The 20466-nt window shown below is 32.3% G+C and overlaps 2 protein-coding genes across 2 annotated transcripts; one reads left to right on the top strand and one right to left on the bottom strand.

Annotated features, from left to right (window-relative positions):
- Window positions 1–615: 615 nt before the first annotated feature.
- LOC114368775 (probable polygalacturonase) lies at window positions 616–6470 on the bottom strand. The gene is made up of 5 exons (XM_028326030.1): window positions 5749–6470; window positions 4116–4236; window positions 3055–3303; window positions 2247–2400; window positions 616–1372 (listed from the first exon to the last, which is right to left on the bottom strand). Exons 1-5 carry the CDS (start codon window positions 6181–6183, stop codon window positions 847–849), a joined length of 1485 nt encoding a protein of 494 aa, XP_028181831.1. The 5' UTR covers window positions 6184–6470; the 3' UTR covers window positions 616–846.
- A 4010-nt stretch (window positions 6471–10480) lies between these two features.
- On the top strand, window positions 10481–13134 carry LOC114425589 (photosystem I chlorophyll a/b-binding protein 6, chloroplastic-like). The gene is made up of 5 exons (XM_028392529.1): window positions 10481–10733; window positions 10826–10993; window positions 11581–11618; window positions 11817–12331; window positions 12821–13134. Exons 1-5 carry the CDS (start codon window positions 10687–10689, stop codon window positions 12833–12835), a joined length of 783 nt encoding a protein of 260 aa, XP_028248330.1. The 5' UTR covers window positions 10481–10686; the 3' UTR covers window positions 12836–13134.
- Window positions 13135–20466: the final 7332 nt, after the last annotated feature.

The raw sequence follows: 20466 nt of genomic DNA, 5'->3' as shown, positions 1-20466 counted from the left end.
TTCAATCAACAAAAATCAGTTATGGTTCCATTTAAGAATTTATTAGTGGTCATAGAATTTAAATGTTTGCAATAATACAATCAAATCTAGAAGGAGTACAAGTTATTTTTTTTTTTTATTTTCCGTAGAAATCAAAGACATGTATTAAAGAATTTATAATACCTCAGTCACTTATTTTGTTTAACTAATTAAGTTAAACTTTTTTGATAGACGTACTAGCTAGTTTAACACGGGGTCCAAGGTATTGACGGCTTATATTCATAGAACAACTTATTCAGTCATTCGTCAAGCATAATGAAATTACTATATGAATTAGTAAACTTTTTCATAAACAATATTGTACTAATATAGGTACCAAGAGCCTATGATACATAAATACACTTAAATCTAACACGGGTTTTCGTCCACTAATTGTGTAGCAGTGACTAGGCTTCCATCTTTAAGCTATTTTCAAAAAGTTTTCTGGTTATTATTTAAAGAGATCTGGATTGGCCTCTAAGTAACTTCGGATAATAAAACAAAATAGTTCCATTCTCTTAGACTAGTATCACGTACAGGATTATCTTCCTTTCACAGAAAAATAATAACCACTTAATACACTAGCAATAAATCCTATAAAATGAAATGAGCTTGCTTACGCATTTTTGTAATCCTGGAAAATTTATATAAGCATCAGAAAATTTTTCCTATATACAACTCATAACCCTAAGAAAGGTAACAATCTTGATCATCTATCACCAAGATTATTTCCTATAATGCTTGCATTAAACATGCCACTTATATATACCCACACGCACGCACATACACGCGCGTGCAAACATCAAGTTTGGACAACATGACACCACCTCAAATTTCATAATCTATATCTGTTACATTCTGAGAAGCAGCATGCTTAACAAGCTGTCCTTGCTCATTGTACCGATCAAAGCTGTCACAGGGAGAAGGAAAGATGGTCCCTATTGCCTGACCTTGGACAAAGGCACACTGGAAGATATGCTTCTTCTTGTAAGTTATGCCAATCTTCATATCCTGGAAAGTCACATTTCTAACTGGAATCTGTTCACTACCTTGAATTCGAACAGGCACACGAACTCCTTGACCGCGAATGTTGATGAAGCTTATGTCTCTGAGTATTGGAAGTGCTCTAGGATCATATCCAGTACCAGGGTGTTCATTGTAATCTGTCTTGATCACAATTCCAACGCGAACGTTTTTGAACATTAGATTTTTGTAAGTTATTTGACGCACATATCCACCTCTTCCTGGTGCAGTCTTGATTCTCATGGCACGCCTTGATTCCCATACAAGAATGTTCTCCACCAGGACGTTGGATACCCCACCAGACATCTCACTGCCTATTGAGATGCCAGCACTGTTGCATTTCACACAAAGAAAAGTCCTAAGTTAAATTATTAAAATGTGAAGACCTCAGCACATGGGAAGTTAGTACTAATGAGTAACGAATATGCAATTGTTAACTAGGATTGATATTTCCAAACAACATTTAATTGGAAATAGTATCCTACTATATATGAGCCATCAGTTGGAGAAACCACCACCATTCAACTAAACTAAAGCCTTTCATGACTTGTTTGAACAAACTTCTCCACAAAAACTTGTAAGGAAAGAAAATAAGTAGGTAAAATGAATTAAACTTCTTGCATAAGATACAATTAATTTATGCACTTCAGTTTATGGAGAAATTTAATTCATTTTACCTCCTTATCTTTTCCTAGAAGATAAAGAAATTTATATATACAGAACCTTAAGCCTATGGACCACATCAAGGCATTTAGCATATGCTGGCTATTAATCTTGTCTCATCTACAACAAAAAGATTGAAAAAGGAAAAGACAGGCTCTGGAGACAATTTCAATCCATACTAAATATCAAAATGGGTTTCATGCCGGTGAATTTACTTGTATTGTAGACTTACCAAATCTCAAAACTTATGGTCAACTAGGGTATGGGATACGTGGATGTTCTGGTATATAGAAAGGCATAGATTAGAGAATTTATGGCGATGGACAAAACAGTGCTTGTGTTTCCGTGATTCAAAACAGTATGAAGATTCAGCAAAATCCAATGCCATAATACATGATATGTTTCATAATAAATAGTTAAATTTTCTAAAATACACATAGAGAAACAGCAATATATGGCTGCAGCCGGGAGCAAACATGATAAGTAAGATGCTGACAAGCATGCAATAAGTACAAGAGGCTTGAGTTAGGAATTCCCTTCACCTGACATTAGAGCGAACAACAAGGTTTCGAATTACTATATTCTTGGAAGGCCTTCCATAAGTTATTCCATATTGATCCCAGCCACTTTTTATTGCAATTGCATCATCCCCCACACTTATGTAACAGTCCTCTATCAACATATCCTCACAAGAATCTGTTCATATAATAGAGACTTTAAGACTTGTTAAAATTCCTCATACAATAAACTATACAGAACAACAACAATAACAATAAAATTTCTATTCCACTAGGTGAGATTGGCAGCAAACAATACCGAACATTTTAGTAAAAAGTAATCAAGCAGGGATTCTCCTCTGATTTTATCCAGAGAGCATTCCAGATAACAATTTGTCATGCAAACTTGAACATTTGTCAGATGAGGTATTAACAGATAAAAAGATAATGAGCAAGATCATGAAACCTCTTTTAAGTTTGTTTATTTGGAAGCCATCAAGATGAATATGCTTCTCCCATCAACATTAGTAACTTAAAGGCTAAAGCAGGGTAGATAGAAATAACCAACACATCATATATTAGTCCGTTCGGATAAACTTCTCTAGAAACATTTATAGGAGAAGAAATTGAAAAGAAAAAAAAATTAAATAAACTTCTCCATAAGATAAAATTAACTTATGCACAACATAATTTGTGCAAACTCTCATATAATTTCTCTGAAAGATGATTTTTAATGAAAAAACTCATTTCATTTTTTTTTTCTTATTTTCTTCTAGAATAATTTCTAAATAGGCTTATCTAAACCGGCTCTAAGATACGAAATGTATTATGGCATTTTGTAAAAGATACTTGCCAGGATCTATGCCATCAGTATTTGGAGCATGAGAAACAGGAGCCAATATAGTAACATTTTTAACTGTAACATTTTTGCAGTCATATGGATGAAGTGTCCAAAAAGGAGAGTCACGCAGAGTAATATTTGAGATCACAATGTTACTAGACCACAATATCTGAACAAGTGGCCCCCTTGTGTGGTTCAGAAGCTTCTGGCGATACTTTGTCCACCATGTTTGTCCCTGTCCATTTATGGTACCATTATGGCCTGTCAACAAGAGAAAACATAGAGAGTAAGTATTGCACAAAGAAAAGTAAAAGAGATCAGTACTGTGGCATGTCTGTTCCTAATTAGTTCACCCTGCTTGTGATTTCTCTTTGCTACTTTATGTAGTTCATCTAATGTGAAACAAGTAAACTTCAAAATAAACTATTATATGGCATTTGGGATGATTGATTGAACAATCAGATTCATGATGATTGATGATAGTAAACAAAGATTTATGTTATCTTAGACCCTTCCCTTTTATTCAACTAAAAATAATAGGAAGGGGTTAGAAACACCAAATAAACTGGTTTCTCATCTGATATCAAAACAATATTGGTTCATCTTGATACTTAAACTTGAAAATTTAACCTAACAAATAAATTTAACAGGATAAGCTGCCCTTGGAGGTGCCACATGGTTTGCATTGATAAACTACTGCCCAAATACAAAAGTTATCAAATAGAAATAGTAGTACTGTTTTGCATTGGCTAAAGTCGGACAATATTATTTTCTTTGAGACTTTAAATCAAGGGATCAAGAGACAATAAGATGATGTTCCTTCTTTTCCTCAACATATAATAATTAGATTATATTTGGATGCTAAAATTTGTTTGGATCAATTTTTCCATATTGACATTTATAAGAGAAGAAAATAAGGTGTAAATGAATAAGTTAATTTTAATTTATAGGAATAAAACTCAATTTATTTTATTTCTTCTCTTATATATAAATACTTAAAAGAAGAAATGATCTAAATTTTTAAGTAAAAACAGTTGTTCTAGATAGAGGACGATGCCTTTTTTTATCCTGACCTGTTATGACAACATCTCTAAGATTTTGACCATGAATTAAACTGCTATATCGAGGACCAGGATGCTCCCTTCCATACCCATATGAAGGCAATGCGGGCATCAATGGCCAATACTTTTCATCCTGTTAATCATCACACAGGATAACAAACATAAAGTAAGTAAAATGTTTTAATCAAGAGTGAGGAAAGAGACATGTAAAGCAAAATAGATAGAGTTCGAGTGGAATAGTGGGACCGACATTTGGTTATTATTATCAAACTGCCTGATTAAGGAAATTAAAAAAAGTAATTATAAGAGAATTTTGTTAAAATACCTCACAATGTAAAAATGCAAGATTTAAAGTTTGAGAAAAAAATATACTGACGATATAAAAGTTTTTTTTATAAATTTATTTATTTATAAATTATTTTATATGATAAATTTCATAATTTTTATAATAATTTACTTAAAATTCATACACTAATAATAATTTTTTATAATAATTTACTTAAAATTTCATAATTTTATTTTATAGATATAAAGTTGTACATTATCATCTCAATAATATATAAGACAAAATTATTCTCTTTTATGTCAATTATTTAAAAGTCACACACATAGTTATTTTTAATTAGTTAAAAATATAAAAATATTTGCGTTGATAATTATTCCTATCTTCATCATAGGCCCAGTATAGTAGAACAATATATACAAATTAAATTTATTATAAAAAAGCTCTTATGAACAAAGATACTGGTCACTAAATTGATAAATATTTTTATTAAAAAATATAGTTGGTATAATTTAAAATATTAACATTATATTTTCTATAAAAAAAATGTCTTTAATTCCCTAATTAACACCTGGTTATCATTCTAATAAAAATTAAAATATTTGTGATACTGAAATTCACTTCAACTCGAACAAATAATTTTTTGATATTTAATCTTAATATTTGTTGTGTGTGCAGAGATGGGTCTAAAGCCCCCAAGAAACTATTTATTAAATTCTACAAGGGGAAGAAATAGCTACATCAATTGACTAGCTTCACGATAAACATGAGTATAAGAGAAGAGACCACCGCTAACAATAAACTTGATATTAGTTATTACGATAAATCTAATTTTAATTAAAAATAATACCAACATACAACCTCTAATTAAATTTTGACAAACATTTTCAATTTGACCTATGAACGAAATACTCAAGGTGTTTGGATTTGCTTCAAAGATCTACATATTCCCATGTCCATGTAACAGATCCAATGTGTAGCCTTGAGTTGAATAGGCCTATTTGACTCAAAGACATCATGGAATAAGTAAATTTAATCTCTTCGAACAATTTTTTTTAACACACACGATCAGAAATCAAATATTGACAGCAACATGTTTAAGAAATTTATCTACTATGTTTAAGAAAACTATCTAATGCACATGAAATCACACATGATGTAAAAATAAATAAATTAGATGCGTTGTTTTTCTGGAACAATCACAATTTTAACTTTCTCTTCTAATACAAAAAAAAAAAAAAAAAAAAAGTCACAATCTTTAACTAATACAAGTCCCTTTTAGTGTTGTTATCATTGGTATTAATGTTATTATTACCAATTAGCATTACCATTGAATTGAGATTTGAAAGAAAGAAAAAGCACCTGAACTGCAAGTATGACAGAATCTCTGGCAAGAAAGAGCGTCATATGACTGGTGAGATTAAACGGCGCAGTGAGCCACCGCCCAGGTGGCACATTAAGTTGACCCCCACCCTTATCTCCCAACTTCGAGATCGCACCAACACCTCTCTCAAACGCCTCCGTGTTGAGCGTAACGCCGTCGCCGACACCGCCGAACTCCGTCAAACAGAAAACCACCGGCCTTAGCTTCGGCGGCGCCCTCACCGGCACGCCGCCCTGCACCAGAAACCCGCTGATCGTAGTTCTCTGCCACAACAACACCGAGGCCAGCGTGGCCACCCACAGGAACGCTAAGAGCGTCTTGTGAGACGCGAAGGGTGTCGTTTTGGGGTGGAGTAACTGGAACTGGAACAACCCGAGTATCCCTCTCGCTCCTGGTTCTGTGCTCTCCACCATCGTTCGTGCGCGAAACTGGTTACGTTACGTGGGTTGCTTCGAAAACGGTCGTCCTATGATTATGAATAAGAACGTGACGAGGTTGTTTTTATTTGTTTACGTGGCTTGGTTTTGGAGGGAAGAACAGTGAGAGAAGTGATGGTAGTAGTAGTAGTCAGAATTGGGTGATGATTGATGATGGAGTGTATTCAAAGGCAAGCACTGCACGGTGTGTGAGGTTGAAAGGAAACGAGAACTGAAAGATGTGTTTCCTAAGATAATGATAGAACAATTGCAATTTGCAACCAAGATATCGACTATATATGGTGGTTGAGAATTTGGAATACGAAATAATCATTAATCTTTATCAGAAAATATGAGTATGTATAAGATGTGCATTCTATTGTTGTTAATCTAATCTAATATGATTTATATATAGAATTTTTTTATCAACAAATATTAATGGTTAATTATTAATATTTTATTAGTGGAAAGAATCAAAACAATTACCTTTTCCTTCTTCTCTTTCACACGTGAAATTAAACTTGTAACTCTAAATATGTAAAAAATTGAGTTAACCATTGTTGAATTTTAAAGCGAGACTACAACTGGCCTGAGTAATTTTGTTAATGTTTCTTATAATTAGGGGTGGATAAATGCTATGCGGGTTTGGCATGTGGGGTCCGCGGGTTATCAGCAGTACGAATTAGGTTTAATTTGTGTCATCCTGACCTAATTATATTAGATTTGATTTTCTCTTTTTTACTTAAAACTTTTTTTAAAAAAATAACAGATAAAGAAATATATTAGATAAGATGTATATATAAAGATAAAAATAAAATATTTAAATTAAAAAATGATAAAGATAAAAAAGGATAAGATAAGAAAAATAAAAGATAACAAAAATAAAATATTAAGGTAAAAAAGATAAGTGATAATCTGCTAAAAATCTTCTTTTTTGATATTTTCTCGATCTTTTTCTCTTTTAATCTATCATTTTCAAATCTGAAAGTCATAAATAATAAAAATATCAATTCTTATTATTTAAGCCAAAAGTAATTGTTAAATAAATATTTTTAATGATATTTCAATATATTTTTATTATAAAAAATAGCTCATATCATATTTAGTAGTTGTAGCAGGCTAAAAACATTTTTCTCCTCATGTGTGGGCTAAAAATAGCTCATATCATATTTTTATTATAAAAACATTTTTTCGAACTAGGCTTCTTGTTGACAATATATACTAAAAATTGGTTAATAGTATTTGATATGCAGGGTAAATAATATGTAATAATTATTATCTTTTAATCACTTAACGATCTTATTTTAATATTTATTATTATTTCGAGTTTTATGAAAAGAAGATGAAGATGGAGAAGCCTCAAACTACTTCAAATATGAAATCATTTATTGTTGGAGATGTTTAAATTTCATATTCTAAATTTATTGCTTGAAATTTCTTTTGTTAAAACATTATTTATTTTATTGATGTAATTGACTAATTATTGAGATTTTATTTACATTTGTATTAAACTTAACTTGATTGCATTATATTTTTATTAAAATTAAAATTCTTTTAAAATAGGCCCGTGGATCGGCCCGTTTGACCCGCAGGATATGCGGGACGGGGACAGACCAATTTATTTGGTCCGTGTAAGAAGCGAGACGGATTGAACCGATCCACTACCAATGCGGGCTTACGCGGACGGACCTTACGTGGGACGGACTGGCCCGTTTATCCACCCCTACTTATAATTGTATGGTTAAACTAAAAAAACTAAAATAATTTTTTGTGTTAGTTGATCTATTCATTTATTGTTCTTTAAAATGAATTATTTATTTTCTTTCATGCAAAAATTGTTTCTATTGAGTTTTAATATTTTCTTTTTAACAGATTTGGTTTCTTCAAAGTAAAAAGTTCATTTTCCTAATTATTATCAACTTTCACTAAAAAAAATAGTTATTATTAACTTTGCATTTTATGTGATGATTGGCAAAATTTATGAAGTGTGAATTGAAGTAACTGCATGAAATTTTATTCATAAAAAATGATATACTTTAAATGATAAAATATAATATAATAAAAAATAAATTAGACCCTTAAATGATGGTTGGAAGACCATGCAGATGTAAGAAGTCAGAAAGAAAATTTATTAATAAAGATGTAGGTATTTTATTCAAAAGATTCGAGTTATTTGCTCATATAAATTAATTAAGAAAACAAATTACATTGTTCTTTTATTTTTAAACAGTTTATCTTCTCCACTTTCTAGGTGGAGGATATTGGAGAAGTTGATCCGAACACATTACTATCCTGAACGTTAGCTCACCAAATTCATGAACGTCTTGTTCATAAGAAATATCATTCGTTTTATTTTTAAAGTCAAATGCGAGTTTTACGTGATGTAATCGTTGGAACCACTACTTAATATAAATATGTTGATACGCGATGAATATAAAAAATTTATATAAAGAGATCTCTGGCAACATGTTTTATATATAAGACACTTGTTAACAATATATTTGTTGGTGCCTTTTGTGGAAATTATTTTGATAACTTATGTACATATCTATTAGTTCCTTATCATTATTATTTTTTTACATAAGCAAATAGTTTCATATAGAATATATAAGTGTTTACTACTTTATGTACCATGAAAAATTCGATGTTATACTGTCGACGGCATTTCTAACGTATTGAAATAGTAACGGTGAAAGTGAGAAAGTAACATGGTTTTCTTAGAGAGCAATTTATTTGCGTCATGTGATCGAGACCAATCAACATTAGATACACTATATTTTTTTTTTTTTACAAGTAACACATTTTTTAAGATATAATTCTTTTAAGGAGTTTGTCAATTATTTTTCAGGAGAGTATAATTTATAACATAAAATATATTTATAATTTTAAATTAAAAAATAATAAATGATACTATAATAAAATATAAAAATATAAATAATAGATTCTAAATTTATTATTATTATTTTCATTAGTAATTTTAATTGTACTTTATCATTTCAAATTGATGCAGTCGTGACTTTGCCCTGGAGTAAAATTAAAGAGGATAGTTACACATTTTAAATGTACAAAATAAAAAACAATTTTAAAATATTCAAATTTGTTTATAATCAGGTGGATTCGATTTGAATTTATCAATAAAATTGTACAAATCTAACTCAATTTAACTAATTTTGATTGTGCCGGAGAGTTTAATTAAATGTGATCATATTCTAGTTTTGAAACTCTTATATGATATATCAATAATCAACAACATTTACATTATCTTAAAAAATCAATTAATGTCAATATTTCTTAACATACAATTCTTAAAAAAATTCAGTATATTTGATCACATGCACCTAATGAATTCATTTATCAAAGGCTTGTTTGAATAATTTTTTTCAAAAGTATTTCAAGAAGAAAACAATAAAAAGTAAAAAATTAAAATAATTTTTTTCATAAGTTAAATTATAAAATATTTTTCATAAATTTTCAAAAATGATTTTTAATTTAGGTATAAATTAATTTTAGTTTATAAATAAGTTCGTTTTTTTTTTCCATCTAGTGCTTTGATTATTTTTTTGGCAAAGGATCATAAAACATATCCTCCAGCAATTATAGAATATGTTACCCAAAAAATATAGGAATATTCTTTGTGGATCATTCACATTTATTCTGCACTCAATATATTTTTAAGAATTTTAAGTTTATCCTTTTCACTTCTTCTTCGCTTCTTCCTTCCTTGTTTTCTTCTTACATCATTTACTAGCGGTTTTTTGTTTGCAAAACTCTTCCTTCCGTGTATCATATAAATTATCAATCCGTATGAGTTACTCACGAGAGACAAAATAGGATAGAAGATGAATGGTGAAGATAAACAGAGGGGAGGGGACAGACTTGTGACACAACAACAGGGAAGGGAAGGAGACGTCGCGGCGCATTAGGAAAGAAAAGGAGACATGAATGGTGTGTGAAGGGATGGATGTATATGAGTTTTAATTGAAAGATAATTTAATATTTTTACTTCAATTATCAGGTGTAGAAGAAATTTGTATGATAGTGAAATAATAACCAAAAAATATATAGTACTAGTGCAGCTATGGGATTCACGTTGCTTTCCAACCCAAATCTATATTAGTTTTGAGGGTTTTTTTTATACAATCTCTACCGAGTTCTTAACAAAATAGAAGTCAATTTTTTTCTTCATAATATTATACTTTTTTTTTTATTAAATTTTAAAAAAGTTAACATATTTTATATTTTAAATATTTTTAATTTAATTTTTCCAGTTGCACGGATAATAATATAGTACTACTACTATTTTTCTGATTATCCATCTTAGCTCTGAGCCTCTGAACCTTCCATATCCAGGCCACGTGTGGATCATTTGATGTACCATTGGCTCTCATTTCATATTTTTCGTTCCAAGCAGAATATCACAACTTGAGCTTATCCATCATCTGAATATATTGTTCCATTCCAACTAACACATTCTGCCACGCCTTTCACTAATCTGAATTCATGGCTTTAGCACTTTCCTCCACCGCATTGTCAAGTCTTCCAAACAGGTCTTACCCTTTTGGCCCAACCACTCACTATTTTGTTCATTATGTTGCTTTTTAAACTCTCTTGAGAATGCGTGCTTTCTTTTTTGATGCAGAGAAATTCGTCAAAAGGGTTTCCCAGAAAGAACACCCACATGCTTGAGCCTGACCAGAAGAACAATTGCAAATGCTACAAAAGGAGTCTCAGCTGTCTGTGAACCACTTCCTCCAGATAGACCATTGTGGTTCCCTGGTAGCTCACCTCCTGAGTGGCTTGATGGCAGGTATGCTTCACAAGTTAAATTAGTCACAAAAAATATCTTCAATTTTCAGCTAGTTTTCTGTTAATTTCGTAACACAAATTATACTTTTAATTTGTATGTCTAAGGTTTGAATTCAATTACAATACACTGAATGAGATAGCTCAACTCTCTATAATACTTCTATCTGACTCTCATGATTCTCTCCGATAAAAAAAAAATGATACTTATGGTTTAAAAGAATACACTAAATGTAAAGGTTTTTAATAATATGATTATAAATTTCAATCTAATTGAAGATAATTAACTTTTATTGTGATAATTATTTACAAGTCATATCCAGAGATACTAAAATGATTTCTAATTTACACGAGTTCTTAATATCAAACCTTGTTATTGTCATTACTCCTTAAAAAAACAAGTGTTTTCTAGTTAATTAATAGTGTAACTGCCCTCACATGTATAAAAATTAAACTTTATAAATAGAAAATGGTTTAAGAAAACAAAAAATTGAGCATAGGAATGGTGTTTAATTGTTTACAGCCAAATGACAGAGCCTAGCTATTATCAAACACTTAGGCTTAATTGTTTCAAATTTCTGCCTATTGCAGTCTTCCTGGTGATTTCGGATTCGACCCTCTTGGATTAGGTAAACAAGTGTTGCTTTTACCATGTACTTCAAAATGGTCCAGAATACATAGTCATGGGACTGTTACTTCCTGCACCTCCAAAATTTACTTTCTGCACTCCATTACATATGTCTAATTCCAAAATGTAAGGGAATGCAGGAAGTTTTAGGCTAGTTGTGGTTCACTAAGAACCCATGTGGTTGTTTTGTTTGAATCAGGGTCTGATCCAGAGTTGTTAAAGTGGTTCGCTCAGGCAGAACTAATGCATTCAAGATGGGCAATGCTGGCAGTGTTCGGAATTCTGGTCCCCGAATTGCTCGAAAGAATCGGCTACATCGAGAACTTCTCTTGGTACGATGCTGGCACACGAGAGTATTTTGTGGACCCCACAACCTTATTCGTCGTGCAAATGGGCCTGATGGGCTGGGTGGAGGGTCGAAGATGGGCCGACATTGTTAACCCAGGGAGTGTTGACATTGAGCCCAAAGTGCCACACGTCACGAACCCAAAGCCCGATGTTGGGTACCCTGGTGGGCTTTGGTTTGACCCAATGATGTGGGGAAGAGGTTCACCTGAGCCAGTGATGGTTTTGAGGACCAAGGAGATCAAGAATGGAAGACTTGCAATGTTGGCTTTTGTTGGGTTCTGGTTCCAAGCTATTTATACAGGGGAAGGACCCATTGAAAATTTGATGGCACACCTTGCTGATCCTGGTCACTGCAACATTTTCTCGGTAATGTTTTGTTCCTTCATTTATTCTATTGTCACCTTGATTAATTTGTTAACAGAATTTAAATGCTTAGAATTGAAAAGTACTACTTACATTGAACTTGTGCAGATAAATTTGTTTATAAATATTTTTTGGAGAAGAAAATACGACATCTAAATGAAATAAACTTTTCTTATAGACTAAAATGATCTATTCATGATTTAAAATAAGCTAAATGAGAATTGTATTTAACTTATGAAAGAAACTTATTTTTATTTTCTAATTTTCTCTTATTATAAATACTTGTAGAAAAGTTTATCTAAACATATCTGTAATAAGATTTGAATTAAAGATTAACATAGATTATTATAGAATACCAAAAGAATTGTGTTTAAGTTTTTTTCCCTTTAAGTTACTCTCCCACTATTCTCATAGATTTTAAACAGTTGTGAAGGATATGTTATGAGGATGGTAGTGACAAATTGTTAAAATTTGCTTCCCTTGAAAATGCAGGCTTTCACGCGTTAGGGCAATGTACAGTTTGAAGAAAAGAAGACTGAAGATATGCGTCAGGAATGAACATAGTAGCTTTATGCTGCACCAGCAATATCCGTTATTTACTTTAAACATGTACTTGGCTTCCTAATCCAAGCTTTACAATTGACACAAGGTTTTGATTCTTTTAAACAAAATCAAATTGCAATTGCTTTGGATCATTGAGGTATTGAGGTGTCGGGTGTAATTAAGGTAAACCTTAAAAGGATCATTGTAATTTACTCTTTTTTCTATTAAATTACAAGAAGGGAAATTTCGTGTATGGTTCGAAACATTTTCTTTGGATAAGTCAAACCTCAAGTAATGAAGTTAAAGGCCGCATTAACTAGCTAGCCAAGCTCATTCGCTTATTGAGGTTCACGATAAGTTCAAATGTAAGATCGATTTGATCCAAACTCTTAGAACAATTTAAACCCCAATTCACTCTGAGGTTCACAAACAGTGCTAATACATGTTCCTTTTTGGATAGCTGCGAGCAAGAGAGTGCAAGCTGTGTTTAAGTGTAAACTCTCAAATTTCTTCTTCAATTTTTTATTTTTTTTTTTATACAGGAGAAAGCAACAAAAAGAAACCCAAAACAACAAACTATCTAAACTCAACTATACCTGTTGATTTCTTCTTTAATTTACTTTAATGGTTTCAAGTTATAACATAAAGAAAAACTGATTTGAAATGAAAAAAAAAGTTAGATATCTGACTTCAACTAAAATAAATTTAAAAAAAAACTAACAAAGCATTTCACATGGATTTCAGATTTTTTAACACAGAATATGCATCTTAGATTTTATGTTTTGTTTTAGTTTGTTTTAGTTTTTAGTTTTAGGAACAATTTATTGGGGTTACTTCACATAGATATAGTATAAGGAATACCCTTTAAATAGGTTGTTGGTACTTGTTAATATGTATTGATTGAAAGTGATTTTTTTAAACATAATTGGAAGGTGTTCTTGTTTTAATGCATGACTATATTTTAAAGATTAGTTTTTTGTTTCTTATTTATTGGGTACGTGACAATATACTCTAGAAAACAAAAACAAAAAAGTTTAAGCTAATTAGTTTTTCATTCTATTAAAATTAATTCATACACTTTTTTCATTATAATAAAACTACAACCTTGAGCAAGTTTGTTTATATCCCATTCCTTTTTAAGAAAAATACTATTGCTGGTCATTAGATTTTGATGATTTATTTGAGTTTATTAGAATTGGTCATGTGAAGTATAAAAATTTTAAAAAAGAATTTTTATATTGATTTATGAATATATAAAAGTATTAAAATAATTATTGAAAAATAATTAAATATGTATTTATGAATTATTAAATAGTAATTTATAAAGTATTTTAAATTAAATTGCAGTTTGATTTTCATGATATATTTTAGTTTGTTACATTAATGATCTAATTTTAATATAAATGTTGTTATTATCTTTGTTAAAATATACTACATTGTATAATACAATAGAGTTTTAGAACATTTATTAATCAATTTGTTAGTTAGTTTATGAAACTCAATTATTATTTGAACGAAGACATTAATTGTTATAATTGTTTAAATTCGTAGATTATGGTTAGAACCAGAGTATTGCGTTGGCTTTAGGCAAAATTTTAGGAAGAATCTTAGGGAGACAAGTTAGTGGTGATGCGGAAGAAGCCCCTTAGTGTTGAAGGCCGACAACATCTGCACAAAGACAACGGGTAGTTGCAGCTGTTGTTAAGAATGTTAAGCATGTGGATCATCCAGCTGACGAGGTTCATGAGTAGCCTCAGGAGCCAGTTACTGTTGATGTACGTGCTGATACACAGGGTTTTTCAGGTGGGCCCAAAGATACTTCAACGTTGACAGATTATGTTCATCATGTGACAATCAAAGTTTGGGAAGGACAGATAGTTAATTGTTGAATTATATAAAATTTGAATTACTATTTATCATTTAACTTGAACTAATTAATTTTAATTTTTTTTAGGAATGTACTAACTTAAAGTTGGCCTCTCATGGGAGAAAGGTAGAGAAATTTGGAAGACCTACACCAGAGATTGAAGGCATAGTGGTTGCTACATGATTAAATTCTCTTGATTACATGTTCATTGGACATTAGTGGCAGGGGACTTATATCTGCTTTTGCGAAGAGGTGGCAAAAGAAAACTAGTAGTTTCCATCTTCTGATAGGAGATGTCACTATCACCCTCAATGATGTGGCATCATTGTTACATCTGTCCATTACAAGCGCCTTCCATACCTTCGATGCTCATGATGTAAACCAAGTCGTGGACTTGATAGTTGAGTTGCTTGAAGTCAGTACACAAGAAGCAAAAGATGAGACATTTCAAACCAAAGGGACATATGTTCGCCTAGCCTGACTGCGATATATTTATCGTAGGAAATGTGACATAGGACAATGGACTGTAGTAGCTCGAGCATATTTATTTCATCTAGTAGGTTGCACATTGTTTGCTAACAAGAGTGTCACACACGTGCATGTGGTATTCTTGGATGCATTTCGTGACCTTAGCCAATCTGGAAGCTATTCATGGGGAGCAGCTGCACTGGTCCATATGTATGACAATTTGAATGATGCATCAAAGAATTTAGCCAGACAACTTGCAGGATATATCACACTATTATAGGTAATTATAATTTCTCTTAACTTCGATTATTAATTTTATAGTTTATATTTACTATTGATTAGAATTTTTTTGTTTCATTAAATATGTGCAATGTTGGATCTACGAGCATTTCCCTACTATTGCTTATGTTGTTGTTGATGAGGATTATCATGAAAGGAAACCATGTGCTTGTCGATGGAAGTCTGAGAAGGCATTACCAGTGTTGGCATATCATAAGTGCTTGGATAGATTGACATCAGATGCTGATTGTTGGATTTCTTATGATGACCACCATTCATTTAGAGAATTTGAGCTCATCTCGTTATTTTCCAGACATATCAGATGGGGTTCGTGTATTGTCATACACTGACCAGAAAGGGTAGTGCAACAGTTTAGTTATGTGCAGAGCATTCCTCCACATGTTGATGCTCCATCCTTATCTATTGAGGAGACTAATGATAAATGACTTCAGTTTTCATAATACCTTGCACTGGTTGGACAAATTTGTATTGCTCCAGGGCAGTGTGCAACAAACTACATGAAGTGATTCTATAGGATACCTTACCCCTTCATGAGTCTGACATAACCTAGGGATCCTCCTAGACATCCACCCATGGTGCATGATGATACATTTATTGTACTTAATCCTCTTCAACAACTCATCAACGTAACAACTATACTAGAACCACTTGCACCTACTGATATAGATATGCCTCAACATGCAGTGGTATAATATAATTTCAGTTCATTGTTAGTCATTTTTTGCGTCATGCTTTCAATAAATACTTTTTACCTTGTTGTCAATATCGTAGGATGCTTGCCAATTGATAGCAGGAATTCTGGAACACATGATCAGCACGAAGATGATTGTTGTTGGAATTAAAGCATACACTTTGAATGAGCATTGCCTGAGATTGGCTAGGGGTACCCCTGAGTATTAGTCGTTATTTACGTCTAACTTTTGTATTGAATAGTTACATAAAATTAGCATCTTTCCTCCAATTTATGGTTCTTTTTGTAGGAATTGTACATATTTTCATGTTTAGTTTGATTTTATATAGTAGATACTCCCATTTTGTGAATTAATGTTGAAATCACTTCAATTTCAGGCTAAAAGGAGAGAATGTTCAAGCAACTAATGTCTCACTAAGCGAGACATATGCGCTTAGCGTGCTAGGAAATCTTAGAAGAGGATCAGTCAAATATGTAATCGCCCAGCGCGCCGCAAGCTCACCCAGCGAGTCGTTTGTCTCTTCTCTAAAACAAGAAAGTGTGTTGTCAATATTATTAAATTGGTATACTGTTGCATTCTACTAATATAAGGTATAGACCACTGCTTTGCATGATAATGACAATGTTGACCATAACAAATTTGCTAGCGGTAAGAGACAATTATCTCTTAAAAATACTTGTTACATAAGCACATACATATTCAAATGATCACAACACATTTTATAATAAAAAATACACAAACACGATGACCATGATTTTACTTGAACAAAATGATTGTCATACATATGACCAATACACATAACGCAATGTACAAAACAATCTCTCGGTGGTTGACTTCTAAGAGAAAAAATGTCATGCTTTGTTAGAGAGAAAGAGAAACAAGGATGACGTTATACCTTGATGTAATCACATAACCCATGTCGGTTATATTCATGGTAACCTACACATAACAATTTTAATTAGATTTATTTACAGAAAATTAATCCATCAAAATCTAACAAATAACTTATATACCATGGATAATCCATCAACAAGTAGTGACCACTTTAATTCCTCAAATTTGTCTATGCCACCAAGCAGGTTCATATACTAATCAGACCATTTTGTAAGTTCTTTAAGTAAATGGTTACGAACCAAAGATCATGAATCTTCACCCATACATAATAAGGCAAGAATTGCATGATATCCACAATTACCATCAGGTTTAACATCGACAATATTTTCAATGAAATCATGAATGCATGAATGAAATTGATCCAATATGGTTTAAGTAGTTTCTTGTATAAGGTAGTCTTGCCGATACCACCCATGCCCCTAATTCCAATGATGTCTTCTTGCTCTTTGCATGTCAATGATTCTACTACATTTGCAATTATTTTGTCAATTCCAAGGATTCCTTTTGAGTTAACTAGGGGTTTACCCAACCTTGCCAACTCAAGATTGACCATTTCTTTATGTAACACAACATCATTTCTATATGACACAAACAAATAGAGAAAGAGTGTTAAAATCAATGTCGTTAATATTAGCTCCTCTATTTGGACTATTGCAGCGGCAAAGGACAATGATGCCCCCCAGCGGCGAAGGCCTACTGCAGCTGCCCGTAGGCAGCGACAACAGGAGCGTGTTGTTGAGGATCCTCCTGCGGCCGTGGAGGAATTGAACAAAGAGCAGTAAGAAGCACCTATTAAAGAAGTTGTTATTGATGTTGAGGGTTTTCTAGGAGGACCCCATGACACGTCAGTTCTGAGAGATTTTGAAAATCTTATTGCTCTGATAGTTTGGAATGGAGAGGTATGTAATTATTAAAAAACATAAAGCACGTAGTTTACAACTTAATTATTTTTTTACATGATCGATATTATTATTTGCAAGAACGTTCTAAGTTGAAGCTATCTTCCCATGGAAGGAAGATGGCTAAGTTCGGGAGGCCTACTCCAGAGATTGAAGGCCTTGTGGATGTCAGCGGACTAAGTCCTTAGATCGCATGTTCCCTAGATATGAGTGATCAAGGACTAATGTCTACTTTTGTAGAACGCTGACATAAGGAAACTAGTAGTTTCCATTTGCCCATCGGAGAGGTGACTATCACCTTGGATGACGTGGCATCGTTGCTACATTTGCCTATCATAGGGGCGTTCCACAGCTTTGAGCAACTTCATATCGACAACGTTGTCGACATGTTGGTAGAATTACTCGAGGTCAGTGCTGCAGAGGCGAGAGCGAAGACGATTCAATGTCATGGCTCTTATGTTCGACTATCGTTGTTGCGAGACATGTATCAGACGAAAATCAACACATGTCACTGGATTGTAGCAGTGTGAGTGTATTTGTTGCATCTGCTTGGATGCACATTCTTTGCTAACAAGAGTGTCACACACGTGCACATGGTATTCTTGGATGCACTGCGTGACTTGACGCATAGTGAGACTTACGCTTAGGGTGTTGTTGTACTTGTGCACATGTATGATAATTTAAATGAGGCATCAAAGACCACGACTAGGCAGCTTGCAAGATATATCACTCTATTACATGTTAGTTCCAATGTTACGAATTTTTTTTTTCATTGGCGTTGATTATTATATGTTGTCACATATTTTAATGAATATGTTTGCAAAATATATTTAGTTTTGGATCTACGAGCATTTCTCGTCCGTTGGTTCCGCCCTAGCTACCAAGGATTATGACGAGAGGAGATCGCGTGCATATTGATGGACCTCTGGCAAGGCACTGCCTATGTTGACGTATCGTAGGCATCTGGACAGGCTGACCCCTGACGTAGTTGACGTATCACAGGCGTCTGGACAGACTGATTTATAATTTTGGTGCCTTACTTACAGACACATTTTTAATTATGCGATACAAATTTTTGTCATCCGTTTATCGTTAACTAGCCGTTAATGTTGATTTGAGGAATAAATTAATTCGTCCATAACAAATTACAAATGTATGTTTTTTGTAACATTGAAGCATCATAAATCGTTCTCAAAGTTGACAACACACTGTGAATTGCATGTGTATGTTTAAAAAAAAATGAATATTACATGTACGTACTAACATCTAAATGACTACTCAGTTGTTTTGGTTTTGATAGTAATAATGCATGTCTGATGCAAAATTAAAGCATGACACAACATTGTTGTACTTGACAACACATAGGAAGTGACATGTGTCTATTTAAAAAAAAATAACACAAGTAGTCTCAATGAACAACATCTATATATACGACAACAACACTATCAAAAATCACACATTCTCACCCAATCTAACTTTAGAAACCAAATTTTACAAGAAACTATGACATTTTTTGGAGAAACAAGCACTCAGACCATTGTCAACTCTAGATTAGCTTTTGTTTTTCAGAATGGATCGATTATTCACAACAAATCTAGTGTTTATTTCCAAAGTTCCACTCTGATACCCATTTGAGTACCTAATGATTGTGGTTTTGAAACGCTAAAAAGCAGAATGCACAATACTCTTCAACTAACCGACAATCAATATTTGGATGAAATTTACTACCAGCAATCATTTGCAGATGTAGGTAACTAATTTGGCTTTCAATCTATGCAATTGAAAAATGATGATGATGTTAACACAATGTTAATGTGTAATGATCAATGCACGTGTGTTGGCCCGATTGAGTTATTATGTACCATTGGTAGAACACTAGATGATATATTAAACTTACTTCAAGCCACTATGACGCCTACTCATGATGCCTTGCTATATTACAACCGGAGGTGGAACATGCCACGCCAAAAAATGTGTAGACGAGTTGTTCCCAAAGTCTCTAGAGTACTGATAAGGAAGTCGCAAAATTTTGGTTTCTATACAATCATTATTGCAGGGAGTTGCTATTAGCACTGTCCAAATTGCTATTAATATGATTCACGTGTTCTTTAACAATATCCCAAAAAATGTACTTTTATGACAAAAACATAATGAAATATTATTTTTGTTGCCAATATGGAATGAAAAAACAAAGGACAATGAAAACATGATTATGTTGTATAAGTATTCAATAGAATCATATTTCTGTTATTTTTGTTCACTTGTATTTAAATAACAAATTCGTGATTCCATTGTTATGTGTGGATGAAAAAAATAATAAAACAATGAGAATATGATTTCATTATACATTATATAATGCAATCGTATTTTTATTATTTTTTCATCTCATTTGTACAACAAAAATACGAGTTGCACATTGTTCGACAACATAATCGTATTTCCGTTGTTAGCCCAACATCACCAACCACCCTGACA

This window comes from Glycine soja, chromosome 9 (assembly GCF_004193775.1).
Source record: "Glycine soja cultivar W05 chromosome 9, ASM419377v2, whole genome shotgun sequence".
NCBI classification, from domain to species: domain Eukaryota; kingdom Viridiplantae; phylum Streptophyta; class Magnoliopsida; order Fabales; family Fabaceae; genus Glycine; species Glycine soja.
Note: the sequence above shows the minus strand (reverse complement) of the source record. Positions and strands in the feature narration are given on the sequence as shown.